Source organism: Motacilla alba, chromosome 18 (assembly GCF_015832195.1).
Source record: "Motacilla alba alba isolate MOTALB_02 chromosome 18, Motacilla_alba_V1.0_pri, whole genome shotgun sequence".
NCBI lineage: Eukaryota > Metazoa > Chordata > Aves > Passeriformes > Motacillidae > Motacilla > Motacilla alba.
The window spans coordinates 8459503-8487193 of NC_052033.1; the positions used below are offsets into that span (position 1 = coordinate 8459503).

A 27691-nucleotide genomic window follows, 5' to 3' on the forward strand; every position below is an offset into this window, starting at 1 on the left:
AAACAAGAGGAAGGAACTGAAAATTAGTATTAACTGGAATTTAAAGACACCATGCTTGAAAGCATTAAGCACTTTAACCCCAGGATCAAGAATTATGCTGTTCTTCCACTCAGCATGGGCAGTGCTTTGAGATTAGAGAGTCATTTGCACATATTAAAAGTCCTTTAAATAAAATAAATCCATGAGGCATTGTCATGGATCAACAGCCCACTTCCCTCCCACCACCTCCATAAAGAAATCACTGCTCAATACCAGTTTAAGTATAATTTGAAGTTTTAATACTAAGATCTTCCTGTTTCTCTGAAGCTCAGAAGCCTGCATGCTAACTCACAACGCCTGGCAGCTGTGGGTACACAACACTCAAGCCTGGTCTGCACATATGCTCGTGTGAAGGCGACGGTTACGGTGCTGCAGAAGCTTCCTACGCTTGTAGCAGCTTGTTAGCAACACCACTACAGAGTTTTGATCTTCTCCAAGAACTGGCCCTACGCTAGTGAGACAGGGAGGAACACTGCTTCCAATACTTTCTTAGAAGCCAGCTTTAATTTTCTTCCCCATCAAAGCAGAGCCTGCCATGCTAAGCAATCTAGCCCAATCAAGGCAAGGCTGGTATTTGTATAAGCTTAAATGTTTAATCAGACACAGTTGAGAAACCTTTCTAGAATTTAATATAAAAACATTTGACATTTTTCATTAATGTAAAGTTGTGCACATGTTGAGAAAATTGTCATCTGAAAGAAAAATCGGTCTTCAAATATCTTTATTGGAAGGCCATGCACTGCCTTCTGTTACTGTATTTCAAATCACTGTACATTTACTTTGAAAACACTGTCTGCATTTTCTAGTACAAAAAACTAAAAATTGTTTCAGGAATGTAGAGAAATATTCAACTTAAATAGCGAAAAAGTGCACCATAATTACTGCTGCACTGCAGTCATTTCTGCATTTCCCATTTCTTAAATAACTATCCTGTTTTGATAACACACAATATAAAGAGCAATTATGAAAAACTGAGACATTTAAATACACTAAGTTATTGAGAATAACTTGTGGGCATGGGGTAACCTATCATAGGAGCAGCACCAGTGGCAGGGTAGGCGTACTGCTGCTGGTTCATGCCGTTGTGCATGTTGGCAATGTTACTGCCGTACTGCTGCTCGTAGCCGTTCTGGTACGCTCCTGTGGGGTTACCGCCGGCCCTGAAGCCGGCCTGCATGCCTGCAGCTGCAAAGCCATTCCCAAAGGGAGTTCCATTGCTGAAACTCTGGGCGCTGTAAGCCCCGTTTTGGGTTTTTGCTCCGAAGTCTCTCTTGCCTAGCGCACCATAGGTTCTCTCAAAGTTCTCCCTCTCTCTAAAACTACTAAATCCACCCCTTTTGCCCGCAGAGTATCTGTCACGTCGGTCACCTCGGGAACGACCTAGTGAAAGAGACAAGACAGTTACGTGTATTATAAAGGCTCTTCAGTTCAGCTAAGCAGCATTTAGTTTCTGTCCCAACAATTCAAACCTACTATGAAAGCTTTCCAGGTGCTTGCTGGACTCCAGTTAGATAAAGCTGTCTCACTTTTGAGGAGTCATACTCTCCCTCGTAACACAAGTTGTGGCATCAAGGCAAAAAGTGACTTTTACCTGGCCAGCAGGACCCTTGGGTCCATCTCTCTTTCCAAGCCACAAGAGACCAAGCCACAAAACTGAGTCCACGAGTGTTTTATTTCAGGGCAAGTAAGAAGTATTTCTTTGGCCTGCCCCAGCCATAGGTGCACCACAGCATAGGCTGGGAGCATCTGGGTGCTGTTTTTTGGCTTTTGTGTTAATAAATGCCATCTGAGGTCACAGTAACTGATAACTAAACCACCTTCCACATTTATTTTGAAGAGAGGCTGAAGGTGAAATCTGAAGTTTCCATTTTGTTCTGAGAGGAAAGCTATGCACCAAGATCAAGAACAGCCCTTACCTGAACCTCTGTCTTCAACCAGCTGAAGCAATTTGGGGTTGATGGCTTGATTAGCCTCCCGAAGAACAGAGATGAGGTCATTTACTTGCTTAATATTGTTAGGAGTAAAGAATGTGTATGCTGTGCCTGTTTTGGTACTGCGGGCAGTTCGTCCAATTCGGTGGATATAGTCCTCTGAGGAGTTAGGGTAGTCATAATTGATGACAAATTTCACATCTTCCACATCTGTAAAGTGTTGCAGTGTGGCAAAAAGCGAGGTACAAAGTTTTGCACACCACAACAGCCAAATCGAAGATAAACATTAGACAAGAGTATTTTAAAGGGAATAATGGCTGCAAAGAACAGTGTTAGAATCATCCATTTCTGCAAGAGCATAGTGGAAGAGAAAAGTTACGCACACTCCGTCTGATCCCGTTCTCATCACCCACCCTGTGATCCAAAACCTTACCATAAGGAGTGTGCATTTGCTTGTCATTCCCAACTCAAGTGTCCCCTTTACAAATCATCAAGTGACATCTGAAAGCTTCTTGCAGTAGGGCCACTAAAGCTCACAGCAGCCTCTTCATGTGCTCATTTGAGGACCTTAGAGTAAAAACATACAAGGTCCTTCACATACACACTCATTAGAAGCTCAAAAAAAAGGGGCCACACTGCTTGTCTTGCCAAGACCTTTGAACTGCAGCTGCAAGAAAAACATACCTGTCCCCCCAAAGTCACCAAGTTGTTTTTATGCACTGTGTCTCGTCTAGGCAAGCGCTTCCAAGAAGCCAGGGTTCACTTGAGAATGTGTCTCTCTCTGGCAGGTCTCGACATGACGACTATGTATAGGTGGAGGAACTTCGACTTACAAAGGCATTGAAAAGCCATTGCTTTCCTGCCCCACTTGTTAAAGTTGAGAGGTGGACTTTTATTCTCAGATTTCATGTGCCAGTACTCACCAATTTGTACAAGGCTTAGTACATTTTAAAGCTGCTCTCTCCATTTCATGGTTGAAAAAAATTTCATTGAACATTGAAGTTTAAAATTATGTTCTTCAACATTTCAAAAAACTCACTGAAATTCAAAGACCCACAGATCACAGCAGACAGTATGCACAAAACTAACAGTACTGCACCATGGCAAATCATGCAAAGCATGGAGAGAAGAGAAATACCAGGGCAAAGTGAACTGTGAATGAAACTGCTTATTTCATGAGAGAACAGTTTATGGGGTAGTAGTTTAAAGGATGATCTTTGCCTTTTGAAGATTACTGGCACACAATGCTCTCAGCTTTCACCTCTCTATTTGACTGGAAGCAGCCAGCCGATCATTTCCACTAGTCCTCCATCCCCCTCGAGTCCTCCGATTGTCATGCCTAGGCCTTGCCACAAAGACTGCACCTTTATGTGAAGAAAACTTAGAAAAATGCAGAGGTTAAAGAAAGCAATAGACTTTCTTTAAAAGCTTTGGGCAACTGGCATTACGAGTTTTACTAACCTAGACCTCTGGATGCAACATCTGTAGCAATCAGGATTGGTGCTTTTCCATGTTTGAATTCTGTAACACAAAAAGTGAATCAATTTTTTTCCTTAAGCAGCACACATCAGATGCTTGCAGAAATTGCTGAAACACTCACCATTTAGAACCCAGTCCCGCTCCTGCTGACTTTTATCACCGTGAATACCCATCGCTGGCCACCTGAAAACACAGAACTTGACTGAACCAAGAACACTCCTTTGGTGGTCTCATTAGTCAAAGACTAGGCTGCTGGCAAATTCCAGTCTGGGCATTGTAGCTGACAGCTGCTGTCACTGACAGTTTTGATTCTTAACTGTGGTGTCAAAAGCACATGTAAGACTATTGGGGTTGCTCAGTCAAATCCCAGCTACTACTCACCCATCTCTCCTCATTTTTCTGGTAAGATCATCACAACGCCTTTTGGTTTCCACAAAAACGATTGTTTTGTTTTCCTTCTCGCTCATGATTTCTTCCATCAAACGAATAAGCCTGTTTTTAAGAGACTATTGTTAGAGCTTGGACTGCTTTCTACTGTACAAATTTAAACTGATTTCTTGCCTTTAAGCTGCCTCAGACTGATGTCAAAAATCCATCAAAATAAGGCATTCATTTCACAATTCCTAAAGTAAAATTGACAGAAAACATAGAATGCTTTGCCCCCAAGACCTACTTACTTGTCATCTTTCTCTACATCATGACACACATCCACAATCTGAAGAATGTTGTGGTTTGCACTCAGTTCCAGCGCACCAATGTTGATGTGCACGTATTCTTTTAAGAAATCTTCAGCCAGCTGCCTCACCTCCTTAGGCCATGTGGCACTCCACATCAGAGTCTGCCTGTCAGGCTAGAAAAACATCAGATCAATGAAAGATCAGTATGGGATTCAGTTAAATGCCCAACCAAAACTACCCAGGCTTGCACTGCCCTTGCTTTAACAAGGGTAGTGGCAGTAGTTTATATCAGCTATAGTGATAAATGCATAAACCATTTATACTTACTCTTATCTGATCCACAATTTTTCTGATCTGAGGTTCAAATCCCATGTCAAGCATCCTGTCAGCTTCATCAAGGACAAGGTAAGTACACCTCCTGAGATTGGTCTTTCCAGCTTCTAGGAAGTCTATAAGTCTTCCAGGTGTTGCAATGCAGATTTCCACACCTAAAACCAAGCAGTCCTATCAGCTGAAGCAGTTTCCACGTTGCCTCAGACACAGATGCACCCAGGCCAATCCATACCTCTTTCCAGGTCACGGATTTGTGGTCCCTTTGGAGCACCTCCATAAATACACGTGGACTTCAAACGACACGCTCTGCTGTACTCTGCAGCTACCTGCTGCACTTGTTGGGCCAGTTCACGGGTTGGTGCCAACACAAGACACTGGAAATAGGATGCCCATCTTTTAGTTCAATACCCATTTGAAAATCCTAGTCTGAGACTAATTTTAAGTGTAAAGTTCAGTGCCAGATTGACTGAAGTAGTTCTAAGTAGCCAAACCAGCAAACCAAGTTACCTGGCATCTTAACTACCACCAAACACTGACCAAACATGTGAAAGATACCCAAAAGTCACTAGCTTCCAGGGACAGCAATTTCCAAAATACAACCCAAAATCAAACCCTGTTCTGTACTATTTTCAAGACAATCCAAGCAGAGTTAACAGAATCTGCTTGGCAAACTACCCCAACAGAGAACCACTTTAATCCCATAGAGAAACAGAATGCAGCTATAAACTCTTATGAGCATGACAAAGTGAGACTGTAAAATACAGTCCTTAGAAATTAAAACCCCCATTCATTTAGAAATACTCACAATAGGTCCATCTCCTCGCTCCAGGAATGGCTGATGATTTATATGCACAATGGCAGGCAGTAAGTACTGTTTGGAAGAAAGAAAAATCCCGTTACAATCTCTTCCCTAAAGTGTTCACCCTGCACTAGGCTACACTGTACTGCCACTGCTGAAACCAGCAGTATTTCAGGCTATAATCAAAACTTACCGAGAGTGTTTTCCCTGATCCAGTCTGTGCTACTCCAACCATATCCAATCCACTCAATGCAACAGGCCAACCTTGTGCTTGAATAGCAGTTGGTTCAGTGAAGTTCTGCCTCTGAATTACTTCCATAACATTTGCTTGAAGAAAAAATTTAAACATACAGATTCAGATGTTGCCCTAATCATATCTGAAGAACAAACAGTAAACTGGTCTTTACTTACCAGGGAAGTTTGCTTCATAAAAGTTGATAATTGGTTTTGGACAGTTATGGCCCCTAACTGTGACCTCTTTGCTCGCTCTGTACTGTTCAACTTCTTGCTGCAAAACAAAACGCCTGTTATTGGAAATAAGCTCTGATACCAAGGTTGTATTTTAAGTTACCCCATCTGTGCCTGCTGGGCCCCATGACCCTCAACATGTTTGCACTTTCTGTTTACTTTTGCTTGAGCCAGATCAGGTACATACCGCAGTACGTCTAACTACATCCGGATGTTCTTGGTAGAAGTTCTTCTCAAATTTGGGCAGCTCATCCAAGTTCCATTTCTTTTTCGTAAGTTTCTCCCCAGGGTTTCCAAATTTCTTCCCAGAGAGAGGTCCACCTCTACTTCCTCCAAAACGAGGGGCTCCAAACCTAGGCAAAAAGAACACATCATAGAATGCAAGAGAAACATTTTGGTCCCCTCCCTGAACAACTTCACCACCATCTCTGCAGTCCACTTTACAATTCAGTTGTATAAATTCTACTTACTTAAGTTTCAGGACACTAAAACTTCAAAAACCATACTTTAAGCTGCAGATGCCACAATCTGCTTGGCCACAACTCTTACTCACAAGCTAAGGTAACACGTCTTTCCCATTTCCATACAATGCAATTGAACAGCAAGTTACAACAAGCATTAAAACCTTGGCACTACCCCGTGATCAAAATGGTTTCCCGCCCCATTGACACTCCTATTGCTGAAAGCGGGCAGAGGCAGTTACGAAACCTTGAGATAACTTTCCTGTAAACCGTTCTTTTGCATGTACCGAAACACAGACTTCTTTTAACAACGGTGTTTTATGAGGCCATGCGCTTTATTAGCATTTCAGGTTCGGTACCTCCGTACAGAGAAGGCTGATCTCGAAAGCCCCGAGGCGCAGCTCGGTGCCGAGCTGAGCCGTGCGCTGGATCCGAGCGCAGGGCTCCCTCCCCCGCCCCGATCACTTCCCAATTTCGGCCGGGCGAGCACTGGGAACGATCCTTCCCGGCACAACTCAGCGCTTCCCGAGCGGCCGCTGCTTCCTGCCAGCGCTGTTTCCTTTGTCTCTCATTTCTGTCTACGCCACATTTTCCAGCCGCTGCCATTTTAGAGCCGGGGCTGGGCGGGGGGAGGAGGAGGAGGAACAAAGGCAGCAGCAGCATAGCCGGCATTTTGATTCCTCTCAGCCACCGCATGGCGGGGCCGGCCATTAACATCCGCTTACACAACACAAAGCGGAGCCGGCCGGCTCCTGCCGGCCACAGCCCGAGCCCTGGGAGGGGGAAGGGAGGGGAGGGAACCGCCCTGCCGAGAGCTCCCCAAGGCTTCGGTACTGCCAACCCACTGACCCACAAACCTCCAGCCCGCCCGCCGCTCTCAGCGGGGGGAATCGGGCTCTGCAGGGACCGTCTGTGCTGGGGGGGGCGGCCCCAGGAGGTTAGGGCGAGTCTTTTCCTTCCCAACAGAAAAAAAAAAAAAAAAAAAAAAATTTCCCCCGCGCTTTTCTCAGCGGTAGGACACCGCGAGGGGTGCTCTGAAGCGAAGGAACCGACAGTCGTGCACTATCGGCGGCCTAAAAAAGCCCGATGCCCTCCCACGGCCACCCCTTGCGGCAGGAGCGCTGAGGGAAGGGCTCAGGGCCCAACCCCCGCCCCGCCGCCATCTTAAAACGTCTGAAAAACAACCCCGAGAGCCCCACGGGCAGGCTCAGAGTCCGGACGCTGGCGGCGGCTGGCGCCGGCCGTGCCCCCGGACTCACCCTCTATCCCTGTCGCTGGAATACCCGGGCATGGCGATGGTGGCGGTGGGCGAGGCGACTCCGGTCACTTAGAGCGGGTGACGACGGGTTGAACAAGATCCAGCGCCGTTGGCGGGGGCCGCTCACTGTGGGCGCGCGGCCGCGCGGACGCCGGTTAAATAGGGGGCAGCGGTGGCTGCCGGGAGCCGGCGCGTGACGCACGCTCAGGCCCCACCCCCGCCGTTATGTAAGCGGCCCGAGCCGGCCCCGAGGCCCCGCCCCCTTCCGTGTGGGCGTGGCCGCGGCTCGCCCGGCTGACCGGCTTTGAGCTCGCGGCCGGAAGTGCCCCCCCCTGCGGGTAGCGCTCCCCACCCCCACCCCCCTGCCCGCGCCTGCGCGAGGCCGCTGCGGGCGGGAGCCTCGTTCTCGCTGAGGGCGCTCCGGCCTGAGGGGGACGGAAATGGGAATGGAGAAATCTCTTCTCCAGCCTCCCTAAGTGCAGCCTTTCGGCCGCCCGGCGTGTTCAGAACGCAGCTCAGGTCTTCAGCACTTTCGGCAGGGCAGAGCAGGACCTGATGTCCGCAGTGCAGTCCCCCAGTTCTCACAGATCTGTTTGTGAAAATCCTCCTGAAATAGCTCGAGATGAGCCCAGGCTTTTAACTAATAAACATTTTAGCTAATAACTGATACTTCACGGTAGATTGGCCCCATGCCCACCTGTGACTTTCGGTCTCGGAAGGAGCCAGATGTGCGGATCCTGGAGAGCTGGATGCAAAATAACATCAAACCTCCTCGGGCCAGTTCTTTTATGCTGTTACCCACTGTCTTTTAAAATGTTTGTAAACATATATGTAAGCAGAAATATTTATAAACATATGTCTGTAAAGTTACCAGTGTTATCTTTTTGGATTCCACACCAGGGCCAGTAACCTGAGTCAAAGGTCATCTGAGGTGCAGCGTCGCTGAAAATCTGCTCCAAAGGCACGGGATAAAAACACTCAATACCCCAAGGGGACACTGCTGTTCACCCACCGGCTTTGCCAGGCCGGTGTCCATCGACCTGAGGCTTTACACACACAAGAGTTGAAGTTTTAAGCACAAACACACGCAGCCACCTGCTGCAGGCAGAGAGGGAAGAAATGAAAACAACATAAGGAAGGAGAAGTGCCATAACAACACTTCCCGTTTATATCCTCCCACCTTCTAGCAATCTGTGCTTTAAGGTTTTTCTGGGACAAAAATAGCTGTATTTGATGGCCATTTCTTCACATTTTGGTTCTATTTATGCCCTCAGCTTGTAAGATACCATGACAATGTGTTTTACAGTTTTAGTGTAGGCAACCTGAAACACATTTACTTTCATTTTCAACATATTGCTGGATAAGAACAAGGGGCATAAAACAATGAGTTAGTAAAAAAATGTGAGTAATACCTTTCTGTTTATTTATACTGTTTTGGACATTAATATCTTCTAAGTCACCTCCTTTATAGTAAACCAAAGCTGCAGTGTAATTTTTCCTCCTTTTAAAGCAATTCCATACTTAAAATTATCCTTGCCCTTTTTTTCTTTATTGTCAAGAAATTCACAGCATTCAAGATCTCGACCCCATACAGATCTACATAATGAAAATATAAAGATGTTTTTGATCTGTTGTGTATTATTTTCTAGCCTTTTAAAAAACTGCTGCCAAGAACAGAGCAAGGTTGGCAAAGACTAGAGGTCTGCATGATATTGTCCTCAAAAGTAACACCTAAGTCAGGCTTATTTTGTTTATGAATGGCCACAGCTGTTTGACCCTCAGCAATTTGGAGTTCCACCTTGCTCAACCATTTTTGTTGTAATTAATTTTTTATTTCTATAGCAATTGACTGGCTTTATTAATACTATCCCAGCAAATTTCTAGCAGAGAAATCTCCCCAGTTTTTTTTTTTTTTTTTCAGTATGGAGTTACTTATTTAATATGGCTTGTGAAAGATTTTTGTCCCCTAACACTCTCCACCTTCTGACCCTACAGGCTTCCTGTTCCTGATGAGTCTGAAAAGGATTTTTGCAAAGGCTGTGAAAACAAATTATCTTTTCTTTTTCTATTGCATTTATCTTAGCACAGATTAATTTGATTTTGTTTGTGTATAACTTTGTGGCTCCTGTTACTGTGCTGTTTAATCTTTCTAAGGTTTTAATCAATTGAAAAGACTAAACAAAAACAAAGTCCCTGCCTTGTATACACGCAGTTAAGTCTGCAAGGAACTCCTTTCAATTTCCTTTGTAAAAAAACTTCCTCATTTTTCTGTTCCACCCTCCTAAGTTAAACATAATTGATTTTCCCGTGCTCTCTTAATTACAGCCAACACATGGAAACAAATCAACACAGCTTTGCAGAGCTGTGCATGTAGCAAACTAAAACCCGTGTTTAGTTTAGTTTCGATAGCACTGATGTGTGTTTGCTTACACACAACAAAAGCTCTTCTGTGTTCCGGAGGTGCTGTGTGCACTTGGATTTGGACCTACAAAGGACACCCGTGGCCTGCTGGAGCTCACAGCACTGAGGTTTAATCGCTGCCAGTCATTGCTCTTACGGTCAAAACTGGAACCTCATCTGCTTTTGTTGTGCTCAAGGAGTTAATTGATACCGGGCACCATTTTTGCTTTCGACATGGAAAACCCAGAATTCCTGGGGAGTGTGGAATACTGTTGCTCAGAAAGGAAATAAACAGACTTTCACCATCCAACCTGTCCAATAAACTGCATGCCAGCAGCTAATACAGTAACTTTCATTTCTAGATCTTATTTTTAAGAAAGGTTTTAGCTCCCCTTTCATGCAAAAATGCCTTCGATTACCCTGTCAAACCTGTATCGCGGCAATGAACACCAACCTCCAGTAATGGACATACTGGCAGGCAAACGCCCCGGGTCAGCCCGCAAAGTCAAGTGCTGGAACTTTCCCCCTTTCCCCACCTACTTTACCGAGGAAGCGCCAACACCGCCTCCCGTTCAGGTGACGAAGGCGGAACCTCACGGACAACCCCTCCCCCCTCCCCCGCCGCCATTTTACGCCGCCAGCCGCGCTCGGCGGCCGGAGCACCCCGGGGCCGGCCTGTGCTGCCCGAGAGCCTCGGCCCGCGGGGCCCTGCGCCGGTGGCGGCTCCGGCCGGGCGGAACCGGAGCGCCCGGGCGGGGAACGGCGGGGCCGCACCGACGGCGCTCGTCACGTGACCGGCGCTGCGGCTGGGCTTGGGGCACGGGCTCTTTCTCTGCTCCCCGTTCCCGCTCCCAGTCCGAACGCAGGCCTGTTCCCATCCCGTTACACGGGGGCTCGGCCCCGCCCCGCGCCCGTAGCACCGGCCATGACCGAAAGCACCGGACACAGCGGCGCGCGCGGCCCCGCCCCTTCCTGCAGCGCCCGCCCAATGGGCGCGCGGGCCGCGGTTTAAATGGCGGGGGCGGGCGCGGGCCCGGCTCGTTGGTGCCGCCATGGGCAGCGCTGAGGGTGCAGGTAGGGCCGGGCCCCGGGTCCTGCGCTGGGGCGGGTCCCGCTCCCGGAGCGGCGGCCGGCCTGGCGCCCGCAGAGCCAGGGGGGCGAGCCGGAGAGCTTCCCTCTGCCTCATCGCCCCCCCGCTGCTCGCATCGCCGGCACAATTTTATTCAGCTCATTTTTTATTAATTTATAAAGCTCATCCTTTCAGCTCATGTTTATTCATTTATAAAGCTGTCGTTTTCTTATGTTACGGCTTTTTAAGCTCTTTGCCGTAACCTCCCCCTTCCCTTCTTTTGTCTTTGTTCCTTTCCTGGCGACACTTTTAACTTAATAAAGCTACAGATAAACAGCAATTCAAGTGTTCCAAGACATCAGCCTGAAATGTAGGAGATGGTACTTTAACCTTTGATGCATCTGAAACTTTAAAATAAAGTGAAATCTGGAACTGAAGGAGGAGTAGAGGGATGGAAAAGTAACACTCGTGTACAGAAGACTGGAAACTGTACAGATCAGTTTCTGCTGTAGTGATTATATGCTTTTTCCTTCCAAAGGTGGCTTATGCCTTCTCCCATAAATTAAAGTTCTTATTGCTTTTTAAAATGTGTGTCCTTCAAAGCTCATGGATCTCACGCCTCAAAGTTTGGGGAAAATCACAATGTTAATGATCTCATTGTGTTCAACAGAGCACTTGGTGGGACCACCTCTGTATTCTTCTAATCCTTAAATGATTAAAGTAGAATTTACTTTTCATGAGTATTTACATTAGCACTGATGACATTGCCAAAGACTATTAGAGAACCTGCGTTTGTCAGAGGAGCTCATGTTTTCCAAAAAAGAACCTGTTGTTTCTGATATTGATAAATGGTGTATCAAAGCTTGGCTTGTTAAGGTCTTGAAGGTTTGGAGTTCCTGGCTATGAGACCAGATGCAAATTTGTTTTTCATTACATAGAAAAAAAAATTAACCTGCCCAGCCTATGGTACTTTGGTGCTTTTCACCTCCCAAGTCCAGTTGGGCTGTGATTGCACTTAAACAATGTTTAGTATTTTGGATGGATGGGTCAGCCTCCTGTGTTTGGCCACCTCTGGTGGAGTCAAAGACACTTACAGGGGTTACCTTTCACTGTAAATAACCATGTCTCTATTTCTGTATCTTTCAGTTCTGACATTAATGTTTTTCTGAACAGATTGGGTTGATGTTGCCAATGATCTTTTAAGGACCTGTCACATAAACCAGCGCATAAAACATCTCTCAGAATGTGGTGCTGACCTGTTTGTTCATCTTTATGAGTCAATCTTAGGAGAAAAAGTACCAGGTAGGAATGATAACTGCTAAATCTGTTTTTTATTTTTGTCCCTGTGTATGTTGTAGTGAAATAAAATTGAAACTTGTAGAACTTCCTACAGATGTAGAGATTTAAAATATTTGCATCCTTCCAAAGACAAAAATACAAGATTGTCATTCTTTAAGAAGGTTTAAGTAATATTGGCCAATTTTATTTTAACTTTGGACTGCTCTGAATGGCAGCTATGAGGACAGCCACCACAAAACTATTGTAAATTAGGCCTTGAAAGCTGTCTGTGGGCATAATATTTTGAAGGGTGTGAACTGGCTCATGTTATCTTACAGCAGTGTTAACACTGAAGTCTGCTGTCATAAAATGCTTGATACTTCGAGTCTGCTAAGAGGTGAGCTGTGATTTAACCCTGCTTTAACCCAACTCCACTGGACCTCAGTGACAACCACTAAGCAAAGGCTATACAATTATGCATTTGCTTTGTTTATAAACTGTTATGTGTAGGAAGTGTCAGACTACTGATTGCAGAAGATTTTAAGAGCACTGAGGTAACTGGCACCTATTGAAGGTAGAAGTCTAGTTAAATGTAAGCACAGAACTAAAAATAATGTTGTTCCCAATTAAGTGGAGTACATTGCAGTGCAATTAGTGTGTGACAGGGAAAGAAGAAGCCCTAACACAAACTGCAATTCCAGTTTGATGGTCTGAACTAGGTGTGTGTGCTGGGAGTGAAGGAGGAGAAATACTTTAGTAATCTCTTCTTGAATTTAATCCTGATAAAACCCTCACATCTTCCAAGGGGTGTTACAAGTTTGTGCTCAGTATTTATAAAAGGTTTTGTAGCACCATATATGATACTTGGGCTTTTCATCAAGGACACAAGGTACTGAAAAAATACTAGCTTGTAAGCAGAAGTTAAAGCAGTTTCATTGTAAAGGTACTTGCAACAAGCTATCCATTTAAATAGCCTAAAATCTATTATTTATTTTAAATAGATTTCATTGCTACTCCCAGAAGCCAAGAGGATGATGCACATAATGTACAAGCAGTTATAGATTCCCTGGCATTGGATTATTTGCAGGTCAGCTTGTCTCACATCACGGGTGAGTACTTGGTTTAATGAGACAAATGCAGTTGAATATCTGTGTGGTTGAATTTAAACACTTTAAGAACCAGGTGTTGCACAGCTTGCTTTCATCCTTGCATGGAATCTCTTCTTATGGTCGTGGATGTCAGAACACTGACCCATTGCCTTGGACATCAGGTTAGAAATTGAAACAGCAAGCAGAGAATAAATAAGAGTAAGAAATATTAAAGTTAACATCCAGCCATGCTTCATCTGGTTACCAAAGTGTTACCTAAAATCTGCTACTGGCTCAGGCTTGGACACTGGGCATCATAATGTACACTTGGACACTGGGTTTTAAAACATGACCCTGGAGTTTCAAGCTTGTTATTAGATTTTTAAAAGTTGGTGAGTAAAGAGTTGAACTGTGTTGTGTTATCTGTACACAGATAATGGCTTTCCCTGAGTATTCCTGTGTATGGTCTCACACAGCACAGTCTGCAAAGAATGAAAACTGCTTGATAAGAAGTATCTGACTTGGTGCCTGTACACAGTGGCTGGTGTTTGCAATCCTGCTGCCACTCGATAGACTGCTTCATGCTATAGTTTTATTTATAAGAAAAATATTAAATACCAATTGTCCCTGAAAATATCCCAGAATATTTATTTTGTGTGTGTGTCAGCAGTTACTGCATCAATAAACTTACTAGAACTGAAAAGATGCAAATTTAGAACACTTAAAATATACTTTAGGCTTATCTACATAATCATAAATAAGTGACCAGGTGTCTTCTGAGCTGACACCTTTACAAGAATTTCCAAGCACTCTTCTACAGAAAATGCCTGCTTTTGAGAATTTTTCTTTTGTGAAGTACTAATTATTAATATCTGTCATTAACTTCTCTTAAGGTGAGAACATTGTGAAAGGAGACAAGGAATCTGTCAAAAACCTCCTTGAAATATTTGATGGTTTGTTGGAGTATCTTAGAGAAGTCAGTGAAACATCTTCTCAGACCGGAGGTAAGATGTAAACCCAAAGTGTTTCCAATGTAGCAAAGATTTATTTGGGTTTTTTTGTTACTTATAACCTTGACAATGGAGAGAAGAGGAAGACAAAACTGATTCCAGGAGAGGAAAATTTCAGGGGTGAAGCTGAATATTTGCATTCCTTATTTTCATAAACAATAATAAAACAGATAATTTCCCCCAAACTTACATAATCTTTCTACTTCATTCTTGTGGCAGAAACCTACTCTAGACAGTTTATCCTTTGTTAGTTGCTTTTCACCCTGTAAGTACATGATTCAGGATTAGGATTCAAGGAGGGAAATGTTGGCTTTAATTGGAAGAATGAGCAAATGTCCCTTTTACTTACTAGGAGAGAAGGGGGACAACAGCCTCTCCTGGGAAGAGGGTCTTGGGAGTAGGTCCATAGCAGGGGTTATTTTGAAGAAAATGGGAAGAGAAGCTCCTCAGCCCTGCAAAGGCATCTTACTGCAGGCAGTGCTGGTCTTCCTATCTCAGAGCTGATAAGAGCTGTCACTCCTGGCTGTTGCACTCTGTGATAAGGGGAGAGAGCACTTGGTGCCTGAGTTCCTCCTGTCCTGGTCCAGAGTGGACAGAAGAAAGAGGACAGTGGGAGTGTTCAGTGCCTGTACTGCTCTTCCCTTCCCTCAGACTGCTAGTTTTGTTACCCACTGGGGGTTACTGACTCAAAATTTCTAGCTGTAAGTCTGCAGTTTAATTCTTTTGAGGAAGAAGAAAGGTTTATTAATAACTGGGAACCCCTGGGAACAAGGGGATATATGGTAGTGGTACAATTTTTCAAAATTTACCATAAAAGTTACCCTATCTCCCCCCCGGGGAACATCACGTGTCATCGTTCTAGATGAAGCACTACAGTGTTGATATTACACATAAACTGTTCTGATGATATTGGAAGTAGTACCTGTTAGTTTATAGGTAGAAGTAGTTTTCCTGAAAATAATTACCTCTTGGTTATTAACAGCTGAGATAAATGTGCTGCCCAGTGATGAAATTCAAATTGCATCTCAAGAGCAGCTGGAAAGCACTGCTGATCAACTTACAGAACATACACTACTCTCATCAGTTGAAAGGTAAGAGCAATTCTGAATATTTGCCTAAACATAGTGATTGACTGTTATCTGTAGAGAAATTAGTAGTTTTTTTATAGTATAGACACCTACTGATTGCATATGCCAAAAGGAATGGGAGGTGACTCCTCTGGTTGGGCTAAAATTACATCTGGGACTTCTTTTGCCCCTGAAGAGTTGCTGGTTTTGTTTCCCTTAAGTTTACTTTCTATGTGGAATGAAACAACTTGAAAACTTTGATCAGTTTTAAAGATTGATTTGTTCAGCTGAGCTCAGTTTGTGGTTGTGAGTCCTGCTCTGGTTTTAAGCTCAGTTTGTGGTTGTGAGTCCTGCTCTGGTTTGCTGTCTTGCAGCAGGGCCGTGTCCTGCACGGCTCCTCGGCAGCTCCATCTCGTGGGCTGCATGGGCAGAGGCTGAGAGAGGAAATATTTGATGGCTTTATGTTCTCCCCTAGGTCCCAGTCAGAATATTTTATTCCAATTTGTGATACAGATGGCTCAGGATCTACCAGTGAATTAATTAAACTTGGAGATACTGCTTATTCATTTTCCAAGAGAGGGGAAGGTGAGTTTGGGTCAGAAAAAAATTTAAGACTCTTCTCTAGTTAGACTCCTAGGTGTTTTTTATGTTTCCTTTTAAAAAGTTACTTCTCTCAGATAAATACTGTTTTAAATCCTTGTTTAATAACCACCAGACAACCCACAATAAGCAAATACATCTTGCTGAAGTTAAAATTTCTGGAAGTAAATATTCCAGGCATTATTTTTCATGACTCCTGCACTACCTTATTTGGATAAAGGTTTATTGTGTGAGTTCTGATTCAGTTCTGCGAAGGCATTTTATCTTGTTCAATGGAATAGAAGAATTCTGAAGACTTTGTTTCATTTGTTGCAGTGTAACATGTATTATTTAAGACTGTAAAAAAATTATTAAGTTCATTCTTAAAGAAGACTTCTCAGGAGTGTGTGCCCCTTCAAAACTTCATGGATGGCTCTGAAAGGAGTAGTATGCAGAGGACTTAAATTGAGCTCATTCTTATTTCATATTTTTTATAAGAATAATCCAATTCTTTCTATTCTTATTGATGATTCATCTCCTCAAGTAGAGGCATAAAGAAGTATAGTGAATTATGAACATTTCATTGACTGGAGTTACAAATAAGAATTTAATAGACCCATTTTGAGCTTAGTATAGATTGCTGACACCAAGCAATGAGAAGATATTAAAATTGTCCATCTCAACAGTTCATAGCAAGATGCTTTATAGATCTTAATTTAATTTTTTTAAGCATCCACTTCTAGAATTTCAGTTGCCTGTACTCTGTCTAGCAGAAAAGGACACGGAGGTAGAAGAATCTGAAAGCACAGAGGCTCTTGCAGCATTGCCCAGACAGTTCTCAGAAAGTGAAAGGGGGACTGTAAATGAAAGGGAAGATGGTGAGTATTGATTCTTCTGACAGCTCATCCACCTGATTTTGATTTAGGGGTGTAGAGAACTAGGGTAGTGTGGAGGAGAGCTTTAGTCATGAATGGAAACACTTTAGTCATGTTTTAAAATAAATTCTTTTCAGAAAAGCAATATTTTAGTCTCTTGGAATAGGCAAACTTCCATTATCTGGGGTATTTCTGCTTAGTTAGGATTTGGCTTCAGCTAGGCTGTTTTTAATTTGTATTGTGGTTTGTATTCTTTTCTTTTGTGGTTCAAAACACTAAAAAGTCCTTGTGGAAGATCTTCACATCCAAAATCATGTTCTCAAGGCTGAAAAATATTACAGCACTGTCCTGTGCAATCCAACAAAGGTGGCAGCTCACATTAGCTATCGAGACGCTGTTATGTACACACAATGCACAAAATGTGCTCTGCTTTCCCAGATAACCCTTTGAGTTCTTTGTGTTTGCCTCTTCAGGAGGGATGGAGTCTGTTCATGCTGCTGAACCCCACAAAGGGAGTTTGAGTGTCAGTGCTACAAAACTGGGGGAGCCAATCCAGCAGGCAATTCCTCTGCTGCCCCCGTTCCAGCCCTCGGATCCAGGATGGAGAGATTACCACAGCTCAGACAGACAGGCAGCAGCCCTGGCTTGCAGTCAAGCAGTGAACCTTCCTACTGTAAGGACAAACCTACCCTTTGATTATTTAATTTTCTTTTAGTAACCAATACTGCTTTCATTTGAAAACCTCCTAGTTTACTTGCAGAATGGGAGTAGATGGTCCCTGAAGAACACTTTTGAATGTGTCAGACTTTATTTCAGTTCCAGGAATTTTGTATTATGGATTCATTCTTCACTAAGTGTCCAGATAGGAATTTAGTTGGAGGGGTGTTTGTTTTACACATATATACGTACCCATCTCTACAGTCAATGCCAGAGTTTACAGTATAGTAAACAAAATAATTATAGTGATTTTTATCTATCTGTAAAATCAGAATTGATTTCCATTTGCAGATAGACCTAATGTATAAGATTCCTGTCAACACTCTCCTGTGAATTTAGAGAACACATGTTGCTTTTTATTTCAGATTGAAAAGTCACTTACCCAGAAATTTCATGATGTTTCTGATGGTCTTCCTGTATCCAGAAAAATCCCTGGTGAGAGAAAATTTTTCATCCTCTAGGGTGACTCTTAAGTGTTATAATGTTGCATTTATTTTTACTGGCACCACAAAAAAACATTATTTTGAATCTACTAGTGCATTTTTTTTAATTCAGCCACAAGTTCATGTATCTATCTCTGCTTTACAGAGAAACAAAAATAGGTTACTTTTAATCTTTTCCCTCTACTGGAAAAGAAAAGTAATCCATGTCCCCAGTTCAACTCCTTTCTTAGTTAATCCCGTTAAGATGGGTCTATACCACAGAAACCTCTTCCAGCAGATAAGTCCCATGGCTGAGCTTATTCTGAGCAGAGAAATATGGACCAAACAAGCCAGTTTCAATTCTAAGAAAAAGCCATTAACTGCTATTGTAAAAAGGTTTAGAAGCTATTTTTTTCTGTACTCATTTTCTCTGTTGCCTTGGAAACACTGCTTACCTTTTTTAGTTTCCATAGCATTCCCATGACACTGAACATTAAAGCCTGGAGAAATTACCAAAATGAATGTCATAACTAGGTAACCACAGTTGCTTTGTCATTCTATTCTCTGAATAATTTGGATCCACAGGCCCTGGCTCACATCTTTTTTTCCCTTGTTGCCCACAGTAGTAGGCACAGTGCCATTAACTCACACTTGCCTGTCATCTGCTTCTGCAGTGGGAGAAATGCTGGGAGATGATGCCAAGGACAATGTGACAAAGGTACATGTTGCAACTTTATTTTTGGAATTTCAATACATATTTTTTTATTTCTGTTTAATTTTTCTGTTATCTTGTGGCACTTCTGGGCTTATTTCAAACCTACTTTAGACTTTCTTTCCCCTATATACAATCAGTGATGCAGTGTTGTTAGACTGTGATTATGTGCAGTCTGTGAGTCATGTCAGTTCTTAGTTCTTCCTGGAGTTGTTCGCTCTAAAACGAACAGAACCAGCACCCACAGAGTTCTATTTATCACAACCAACCAGTTACTGGTTATCTTGCTTTTTAATCAAAAATGTACAAAGCACAGGAGTACAGTCATGTCCTTTCTCTGAAGTGTATCAGCATTCTAAATTAGTAAGAATTTTGGAGGTTTTGGCCAATAAAATTTAGATTTATTAATTTTTAAAGATCCATGAACTGCTTATTATATTCTCTCCTTTTATTTTCTTGCATTGTCCTTTGCCTTTCAAAAACTGAATAATGCAAAACCCACAAATTGATCAGCAGTTACCAATCTGTGCCCATAGAAATGTGTCTGTAAAGGAAGTTTCTTTCTCTGGAAGCACAATTTTGCTTTCTGCAACCACAAGAGGTACTCACAGACTTTGTTTGTTCCAATAGTTTCAACAGCTTTTACTTCTACATTGTCTCTGAAACTCATTTTCCATGGGTGCATTTCCCAGGATGTCCATGCCAAGCCCAAGTTACTCCAGTTTGAAAGGAGAAGTTACCAGGCAGAACTAAACCAGTGCGGCTAAATGGCACAAGGACAGGAGTGTAGGAGTGTTCTCTTTTGGCTTGCTGTGAACTGCAGCTCAGTCTGTACTAAGGGAAATTCAGCTTATTTCCACTACCTGGCATCAGTCCCAGGCTGATGAGGTGGAATGTGGAGATATTCAGTACCTTAACCTAACCCTGTTCTGGTTCCGTGGTTTAGCTGTGAACTGATCTTCCATATTTTTGCTAGTCCATTTCTTTAAACATGAATTCTCTAATGCACACTATCTGCAGTCAGGAGCCTAGAAATAGAACTGTTTTAATATATCTATACTCACAGGGTTTGGGATGGTTCTGTTACAGCATCTCTACTCACATGATTTATAAAATCTTCATTACTCATTTTCCTAGGTGCCTCTGGTATCTGAGTCTTCTATATCCACCTCTTTTGAGGAAAAGCTCTCACTACGTGCTCAACAAGTAACACAAACCCCAAGACCCGAATCTCAGCACTGGCCTAGAACAACAAGGCAAGTTCAGATTTTTGGTACTGAACCACACTGGCACTTTGATTTCCATGGCCAGCCAGCCCCCTCCTCCCTTTTAAAATAGATCTCTCTTTCCTTGGCCGTGTGACAGTGAAAGAATAATTCTCACAGAAAGTTTTCCCGTCTCTCCTGACATATACTCATTTTGTTAAATATGGTTATAGGCATTTACACATTCTGCTTTACTTAATCCTATAAAAACGTGCTTAGGCAAAAAGTGAACTGGAATTATGTGAGATAATGCTCATTGTCAAGTTTTTAGAACAGAAATTAAATCTGTCTGTTTTCTGCTTTAGCAAATACGAAAATTCCACCACAGATTCAGTTGAAGATTCACTTCCCCACAGAACAACAAAGGAGAAGGTGCCTGAGCAGCAAGAGTTTCATGAAGCATCAGAAAATCTGTCTCGCAGGCTAAACGAACTAGATTTAGTAAGTGCAGTCTCTTTGTTGAGCTGAGCAATGCAGCTTTAGTAATGACAGTGGAGAGAATTAAGAATATCAGTGCAATATGAATGAAAAGGAAATCTGCAACTAACACCTGGATTTAGTTCATTCAAACTTTAGAACTGTCTATTGAACCTGACCCCCCCCCCCAAAAAAAAACCAATCTGTCCCGTAGATGTTGAAGAGAGCTTTGGGTGAGCACACGAGAGAAGAGGAGCTGACAGATGAGGACAGCCTGTCCCACCACAGTGACAGTGTCATGGACTATGGCCGAAGGACAGCTGGGAGAGGTGACTATCCTTATGCCAGTATTGGGATGGGAACAAATATAAAAGAAAACTGATACACTGAATTACAGTTAGTTACTAAGTTTGGTATTGCTAGTTCATTTCTATTTTTTTTTCTATTTCTATTGCTAGTTCATTTCTTTGATCCAAACCTGAGCTACAGTAACAGAAATGCAACCAAGTTTCTAAATTTTTAAGTTTAACACTTAAAAAGCCATGGCAAAACTTTGCAAAATGAGGGCCTAGTCACAATAAACTTCACTGGGGTTTTTTTGTCTCAAATTTGATACTCAACGAATGCTCTTTCCCTACAGACACATCACGTGCGAGGTACCCAGGCAGGCCACGATCCCTCTCTCCAGCCTCACCCTCATCTCAGCACCAGGAACATAAACTGAGTGGCAGCGGAGCACGCCAGATAAAGACAATCCGCAGCCACCTGCAGGACGAAAGGGACCAAAGAACAAGAAAAACAAAGGTAATTTTTGGATTGGACCTTGTGGTAGTTCTTACCAACAGCTATACTAAAACCACAAAACCAGAACTTTTATAGAATGGGAGCATCTGGTCTCCTCTAGTAGTCATATGCTGTTTTATCTGTAGCCTGTTGAGGAAGAGACTTAAACACCGAATTTTGCAAAAAAGAGTTTAAAGTGGAAGAAGCTGCTTTGACCCATGCAGCAACCAAGTTAACAAGGTGGCTGTATGGACTGATTATTTCTTCTGACAAGTCCTTTTATTTTTGTTTTCTAGCTGGTCACTAAAGCTTATGAAAATGAGCTAAGAATTTTTGAAGCGAGGGAGAAGCGAAGAATTTCCAAGCTCAGAGAAGCTGCCAAGGAAATGGTAGGTGATGCACTGTTGGGATTGTTGGTTGTGTTTTGTTTGGTTGATTTTTTTTCTTTTTAAATTTGTCTAGATGGTCTATCCAGACACTTTTGGGAACAAAACCTCTTTGACTTCCAGTGTCACAGTTTGACTTATAGTGTCAGTGTACAACTGAAGGAGTAACTTACTAATGTTAAGTGCTGCAGAAGAGCTGAGGTTATGCAATGATGAGATTTAACCTTTATTTGAACCCTGACCTGCATTTTGTAAATTCTGGCCTTCTGGAGAATCCAATGCAATATGTCCAAGTTCTCTTTCTAAAGTCTGAAAGACATTTAGGTTCTGATGGCCAAACTCTGCTCTGTCAGTGTTTCCCTTCTCATACCTGTTCTCCCATCTGTTTTACATCTGCTCCTAAGGAACAAGACTACAAAGAAAATGCCTTTCAAGAACCTCCAAAAGTGTCTCAGCGAGTGAAAGTTTATTCTAGAAAAACCACACCTCAGTATCCCAAATCCAGGCAATGGATTCCAAAGCGAGGGATCATGAAGCCAAAGCAAGCAGCTCCAAGTAAGAACTGCAAAACTGTACTTGGTGGAAAACTGGCATCTTTTGAAAGCATGTGTTGAACTCCAAGAATAAAGGCACCAGTCCAACATATACCAGTCAGCTGCAGCATTTTCCCTGCTTCTGACCTCTATATGTCTGGATTTTTGTTAGGGAAGATAATGCTTTACGTAAATGTAAACCATCAGTGCACAATCAAATTGTGACCCATTTGCTACTTCCTTAAAATCCCTTGGATTATTTTCAGGGCTTTTTTTCCATAGGTGCTACTCCTGTGCTTATTCCACTACAGTCTGAGCTCTCCTTTTGTTATTTTTCTGAGCATGTATCAAATTTTAAATTGGGCCTGTGGCTAGAGCTGAGGCAGGTACAGGTCACTGAGCAGGATCTGCCAGGACCCTGCCACAGGTTCTGCTGAGCAAGTGATGCTCCAAGAAAGCCAAACTGCAAATCCTAGGCCCAGTTTTGGTAACCAGCACTGTGCATGCCTATGGATAAAATCGCCACATAATCTCCTACATATCTGGATGTTGCTCAGCTACACTGTCTCACTTTTTTTTTCCAGTTTTTGAAGGCCGTATACTTGGTAAATACCTTTTTGTTTCATCTCTCCATCATCTTTTCCTGCCAGAAAGATCAAAGATGTTATGGATGGGAGTGAGCTGGTTGCAAACCAGTTTATTTTGCACCTGTTTACTTGACCTGGATCTGTCATTGCCACGACTGTGCTGGCTTTATTTTAAGTTGCTGCAACCAGAGAGAGAGAGAGAAAGCAATCACTGATTAGTGATGGTCATAACCACATGAAGAAAGAAGGGGATGGATACTTGTCTCAGTTGGATGTGGTGGGGGTAGGGAAATGACATCTGAGCTATAAAATCAATTCTTCAGAGAAAACAACAAAAGACTGGGATTGCTTTCTCTGCTGCTGTACTGGCAAGATGATATGTCCTGCTGGTTTAGCTTGACATGGTAACAGCAGCATGGTGATTTTATACAGTGTTCATTGTAAAATATTTCTTGACTTATGCTGACACTGTCTGGATGAATTCACAACTAAATGTATTCTCCAGGAATTTATTGCCTACCTCTTTATTTTACAGTGACAATAAGAGACAATGACCTCCTCTTGCAGCTCCTGGAGGAATTTCCCCACCTGCACATTTCCCCCCGTACTCTGAATAAAATGTGGCAGCAGCAGCTTGCACAAACTGTGTACCTCAAGGCACCTGCTGCCAGACCTAGACCAAAACTCCAGAATGAAGTGAGTGTTCTCATTCTTACCTGCTGAATGTCAGCAGAGGTACCCTGACAGGGCACCTGCACACCCACAGCACAGCATGGAAGGATGTTCTGGGAGCTTGGTTAAATAGGGATGTACAGATTTACATACAAAGGTTCAACTTTCCATCAGCCACTTGAGTATTATGGTCCTTCTTTGATACTGGTTTCTTGAATACTGCCTGGGGTTGCTATTGCTGTTTTAAAAGCATTTTGTAGTTTCCACTGCTAGTTCTGAGCAGGCTATTAGTTTAAAAGTGAGTTACAAGGTGCAAAAGTTGTATAACTTATACAAGGCAACTCAACCCAAACCCCAAAACATAGCAGAGGGGCAATATTTAAATCTGCTACATAGGACAGCTTGTCCTGCAGCATGATGCAAGTAATCAGCTTTTTTTAAACCTGCAGGTTGAACAAGCCTTGAAGAAACATGAGCTGCTTGCTGCAATTATCAAGAGAGATCAAGATCACAGCAAGAGACTGGTATGTTCTTTGAAGACTGCTTGTTACATAATGCAGAGATTTCACATGGAGCTATCTAAAATGCATATTCCCACATCCTGAAAGTGGCTTTTTGTCTTAAGACAACTTCATGCTTTTTGAGTAGCTGTGGTCTCAAAATGCCACATAATGTTTGTTGTGCAGCTACTGGGGTCATGGGAATGGAATATATTATTATTATTACACTGCAGGGTTGCTCTAAAAGGTAAAACAAATTCTAAAGAAGTGCAAGGAGGAGAAACTTGAGGTTGTGTTGCAGCTCCTGTGACAGTGACACAACTTTGCTATGTCGGTGGTGACTAATGCTTTAAACTTTAACTGCGAAGCTGGGGTGTGGAGCAGGTCCTTAGTAAAGGACCCTAATTAGCAGTGATTAACAAAGCTTTGCCTACAGGGGTATCTGTTGGCAGTTTGGTGGTCTGACAGCTGCTGCTCTCCCTTTAGCAAGAAATCAAGCAGCGCATCCACCGGCAGAAGTGGGCTCAGAACAAGGTGACCGAGAGGCGGCAGCAGGTGGCGCGGGCCAGGAAATACTACGAGGATTACAGGGTGCAGCTCCGGGCCAAGCTGCTGCGGGCCAGGACACGCGAGGAGAAGGTGAGCACGAGGGGCCTTGCCCTGCAAGGGTGGAATTCTTTCCTGTCAGGACCCCAGTGCTGAGGTCGGGTAGTTCCATGCTGCACGTGCAGTGAGCAAAGCACAGAGCCAGGATGAAGTGGTTGATCAGTCAGTACCACAGATGAAATGGTTCCTGCTCTGGAAATGTGGATCCCCGTGCAGGGCAAACCACTGTGAAACAAGAAAGGATGATTTATGGGGCTAGGAGGAGAGAAAGGGTGAAGTATCAGTGTGGAAAAACAGGGCTGGTAACATGAGGAATTGGGGAAATGAGTTTTCAGAAACAGTAGGATTAAGAAGTTGTTCCTACAGTCACTATCCAAAGAAAACAATCTAAATCTTCATTTAAGGGAACTGATCAAACAGGCAGCCTTGTTACTCAGTTGTGTTTGTTAAACAAAGTGGACTTTGTGACAGATATAATCTAATTAGGGCTGGACATCAGAGTGAGGGAAAGCAAGGAGAGTTATTGTAACTCTGCAAGAACAGATACGCGGTTGTCACCTTTCAAAATAAAAGATTAGAAGTTTACTGCATAATCCACTGGTCGGGATTTGAGAGCTGTTTGCCTCAAGCTGTGAGCTACAGCTGGTAAGCGTTCTTGTGGAGGAATGGAAAGCCTGAGTCCAGGCTGGATTTCCTGCTGCTGGAAACCTGGATGAAGGTCCTGAAGTCAGACTGCAGAGTACAGGGTGGGTTGTAAATCACAGTGCATGTTCAAAGGCCCTGGCTTGCACAGTTGGGTCATCTGACTAAACTGACATGAAAAATTATTTTATCTGTCAGAATTTCAGCTACATGAGTAATACAAATCCAGCTCAGCTGTATCTGCACCACCATTTCTAGGTACATAATTGTGCTTTTTCATGGGCTATGGCCCATCCTCGTGTAAACGTCATTCCATCAGGAGCTAAAGCAGCTGAGAAATGTTAATGTATACTTACTTACAGGTTCCTGGGAAAGTTTCAGGTTTGCTTTTTTTAATTGCTGGCAGATATTTAAAAACTTATTTGAAGAAGGCTTAGAAATTCAGAAGCAAAGACTGAGGGACCTGAGAGTTTACGCTCGAGAGAAGCGCGATGAGCAACGGAGAGAGCACCAGATTGAGCTGGAGTCTCTGGAGAACTACTACAAAGATCAGGTAAAGCTTCATCTGGACCAGGCAGGTCATATTGTTCCACGTAGAAGTCTTTCTTTAATTAGTTCAACTCACACACATATTGTGTTTAGTTTTCCATGCTAGCAGAAGCTATATCTCAAGAATTCCAAGAAATCCAAACCAGAGAGAAAGCACAAGCACAAGTAAGTACTCTTATTTTTTTCCAATTGTCTTTTCTTTCTACATGCTGTGGCTAACGTCAGTATTTTCTTTAGATGCTACAAAAATCAAAAAATGAAGTGAGATCAAAGATGGAAAAGGAAATACAGCAACTGCAGGCAGCAATCATGCACAATGATGATGACACCTTTTTTCAAGAACTAGAAGCAGACAGACTGAGATCCAGACTTCAGATGGCTTCCTTCCAGTACAGCCAAAGCCACTTCTTCTAAGGCTTGGGTAAATGTCACTGCAGTCCTCCCTGGCTAAGATGATCAGAGTCTTTGGGAGCTGCTGTAACGGGAAGATGGTGTGAGGCTGGTTTTTCTCTAAAATATCTGTTCTGTCATTTTGACCTGTCAGGAGTGTAGCTGCTGGGCTCTGGGATGTCCACAGCACTTCTATGATCACCAATAAAATTTCTGAACTACTTTTTCCCTTCCTAGCAAGGCTGGGGTGATGTTGGGCTCTACCCAGAGGAAGCTGGGATGAAGTCAGAGTGCTTTAGTGAAGTTTTCCTGGTGGAACAGTTGGATGCTGAGGCTCTGCATCTGTGCTGGGGCTGCTGCTGCTAAGCCAATCTAACACCATTAGCCAGAAATCATGGGTTGGAAAGCTCACAAAGCACAAGAAGATCTTTGAAAGAACGTCAGAGGTTCAGGTTTCCTGTGAAAGGCCAAGTTAGAGAATGCCTGCAATAAACCTGACATAAGTAACTGGGAATTTAAATACATCAAGCAAGGGAAGACTACTTCTTCCACTCCTGCTTCAGTTGTGTTCACAGCGTTGGTGTTGCTGGCTTGATAAAATACAAAGGCATATAAAATACTCCTTCTATGCCACAAATGCACTGGGAAAAGTAATTTGAAACAGAAAACAGTGCAGATTCTTTTAAAGCTGTACATGATTAGCTTCTGCAAGAGGTGAGCCCTGGGAAGGAGCTATGGCCAGCATTCCTAATCTTCCACAGGGCCACACTCACAGGTGCAGCCTGCTTACTCCATCTTCACACTGACAGAACCAGAACTAAAGAATGATTAAATATTTCACCAGTCAGCTTTGACCTTACTTCAGGCTGTAAGGTCTGCTTCCAGGCAGAGCAGGAGCTGACAGCAGGCACTGCTCCTATTGTAGCATCTTGCAGGCTATAAACAGTGCAGTCCCCAGCAGGAACTCCAGGTTTCACCAGCCAAACACTGTGGAGATGCCAACACAGAGGGATGAGGACTTGAACTGAGAACAATTACATAAAACCAAGCTGATCTTAATGAAGTCCATTACTGATACAGTCTCCTCTGTTGACAAAAGTGCAACTCTTAAGTAGTTTATCTTGGTAGTAAAATAGTTCTTGCTTCAAATTGCTGTGTGAGAAGTGATATAGGAAGACTGGATTTAACTGCACTGTACATACAATATTTAAAGGTTGCCATCAGGGGGTGTCTCTGATGGAACTGACAACACACAGAGCATTCACACTCATTCACTGAAAAAAGAGCTAAACGGGAAAAAAGCCCCCAACATCTGAAGGAGCTTCTTTTACAGATGAAACAAACAGCATGAGACACCTCTGCAAAAATAGAGACCGAAAAACCACCAAAATCTCCACAAAACCCTGACCTATCCAAACCTTTTCAGGGAGTTGCTGTTAAGCCTGGCTAACTTGAAGCCTTTAAGGGACAATATTTATCACCTAAGTTGATGAATTTTAGCAAGTTTACCAAATTTGCCTTCATTTCCCTCCAGGATGATGGTGTAGCTTTGCTGAGTTGTGAGAGGAGTCTGTTCATCTGTTCACCAGTGCTGAGATAAAGTCCTTGCCAAGCCATGCCAGTACCTGGAGCCAGAAGTAAAACCTGCTGTGTTTGACTAGAACATTCAGCACACTCCCCACTGCAGGTGACAGCATGT

The 27691-nt window shown here is 43.1% G+C and overlaps 2 protein-coding genes across 6 annotated transcripts; one reads left to right on the top strand and one right to left on the bottom strand.

Moving 5' to 3' along the window:
• Nucleotides 1-255: 255 nt before the first annotated feature.
• DDX5 (DEAD-box helicase 5) lies at nucleotides 256-7624 on the bottom strand. 2 transcript variants are annotated; one of them, XM_038156804.1, is made up of 13 exons: nucleotides 7471-7624; nucleotides 5914-6079; nucleotides 5670-5766; nucleotides 5452-5585; nucleotides 5265-5330; nucleotides 4692-4833; nucleotides 4454-4614; nucleotides 4127-4299; nucleotides 3831-3941; nucleotides 3571-3632; nucleotides 3432-3491; nucleotides 1956-2180; nucleotides 256-1419 (listed from the first exon to the last, which is right to left on the bottom strand). In XM_038156804.1, the coding sequence occupies exons 1-13, from the start codon at nucleotides 7476-7478 to the stop codon at nucleotides 1034-1036; spliced, it is 1791 nt and encodes a 596-aa protein (XP_038012732.1). In that variant the 5' UTR covers nucleotides 7479-7624; the 3' UTR covers nucleotides 256-1033. The 2 variants fall into 2 exon arrangements, with proteins under 2 accessions (XP_038012732.1, XP_038012731.1); XM_038156803.1 differs by having other exon boundaries at nucleotides 7447-7601.
• Nucleotides 7625-9351: 1727 nt separating this feature from the next.
• Nucleotides 9352-27662, top strand: CEP95 (centrosomal protein 95). 4 transcript variants are annotated; one of them, XM_038156960.1, is made up of 24 exons: nucleotides 9352-11294; nucleotides 12088-12216; nucleotides 12531-12589; nucleotides 13194-13301; nucleotides 14174-14284; nucleotides 15273-15381; nucleotides 15833-15942; nucleotides 16707-16814; nucleotides 17285-17484; nucleotides 17894-17963; nucleotides 18574-18668; nucleotides 19800-19918; nucleotides 20233-20368; nucleotides 20559-20673; nucleotides 20985-21148; nucleotides 21424-21516; nucleotides 21918-22068; nucleotides 23169-23329; nucleotides 23755-23829; nucleotides 24292-24444; nucleotides 25460-25606; nucleotides 25696-25767; nucleotides 25840-26023; nucleotides 27527-27662. In XM_038156960.1, the coding sequence occupies exons 3-23, from the start codon at nucleotides 12562-12564 to the stop codon at nucleotides 26014-26016; spliced, it is 2502 nt and encodes an 833-aa protein (XP_038012888.1). In that variant the 5' UTR covers nucleotides 9352-11294; nucleotides 12088-12216; nucleotides 12531-12561; the 3' UTR covers nucleotides 26017-26023; nucleotides 27527-27662. The 4 variants fall into 4 exon arrangements, with proteins under 4 accessions (XP_038012888.1, XP_038012885.1, XP_038012887.1 ...); XM_038156957.1 differs by lacking the exon at nucleotides 12531-12589 and having other exon boundaries at nucleotides 9352-10919; XM_038156959.1 differs by lacking the exon at nucleotides 12531-12589 and having other exon boundaries at nucleotides 9352-10919; nucleotides 18625-18668.
• Nucleotides 27663-27691: the final 29 nt, after the last annotated feature.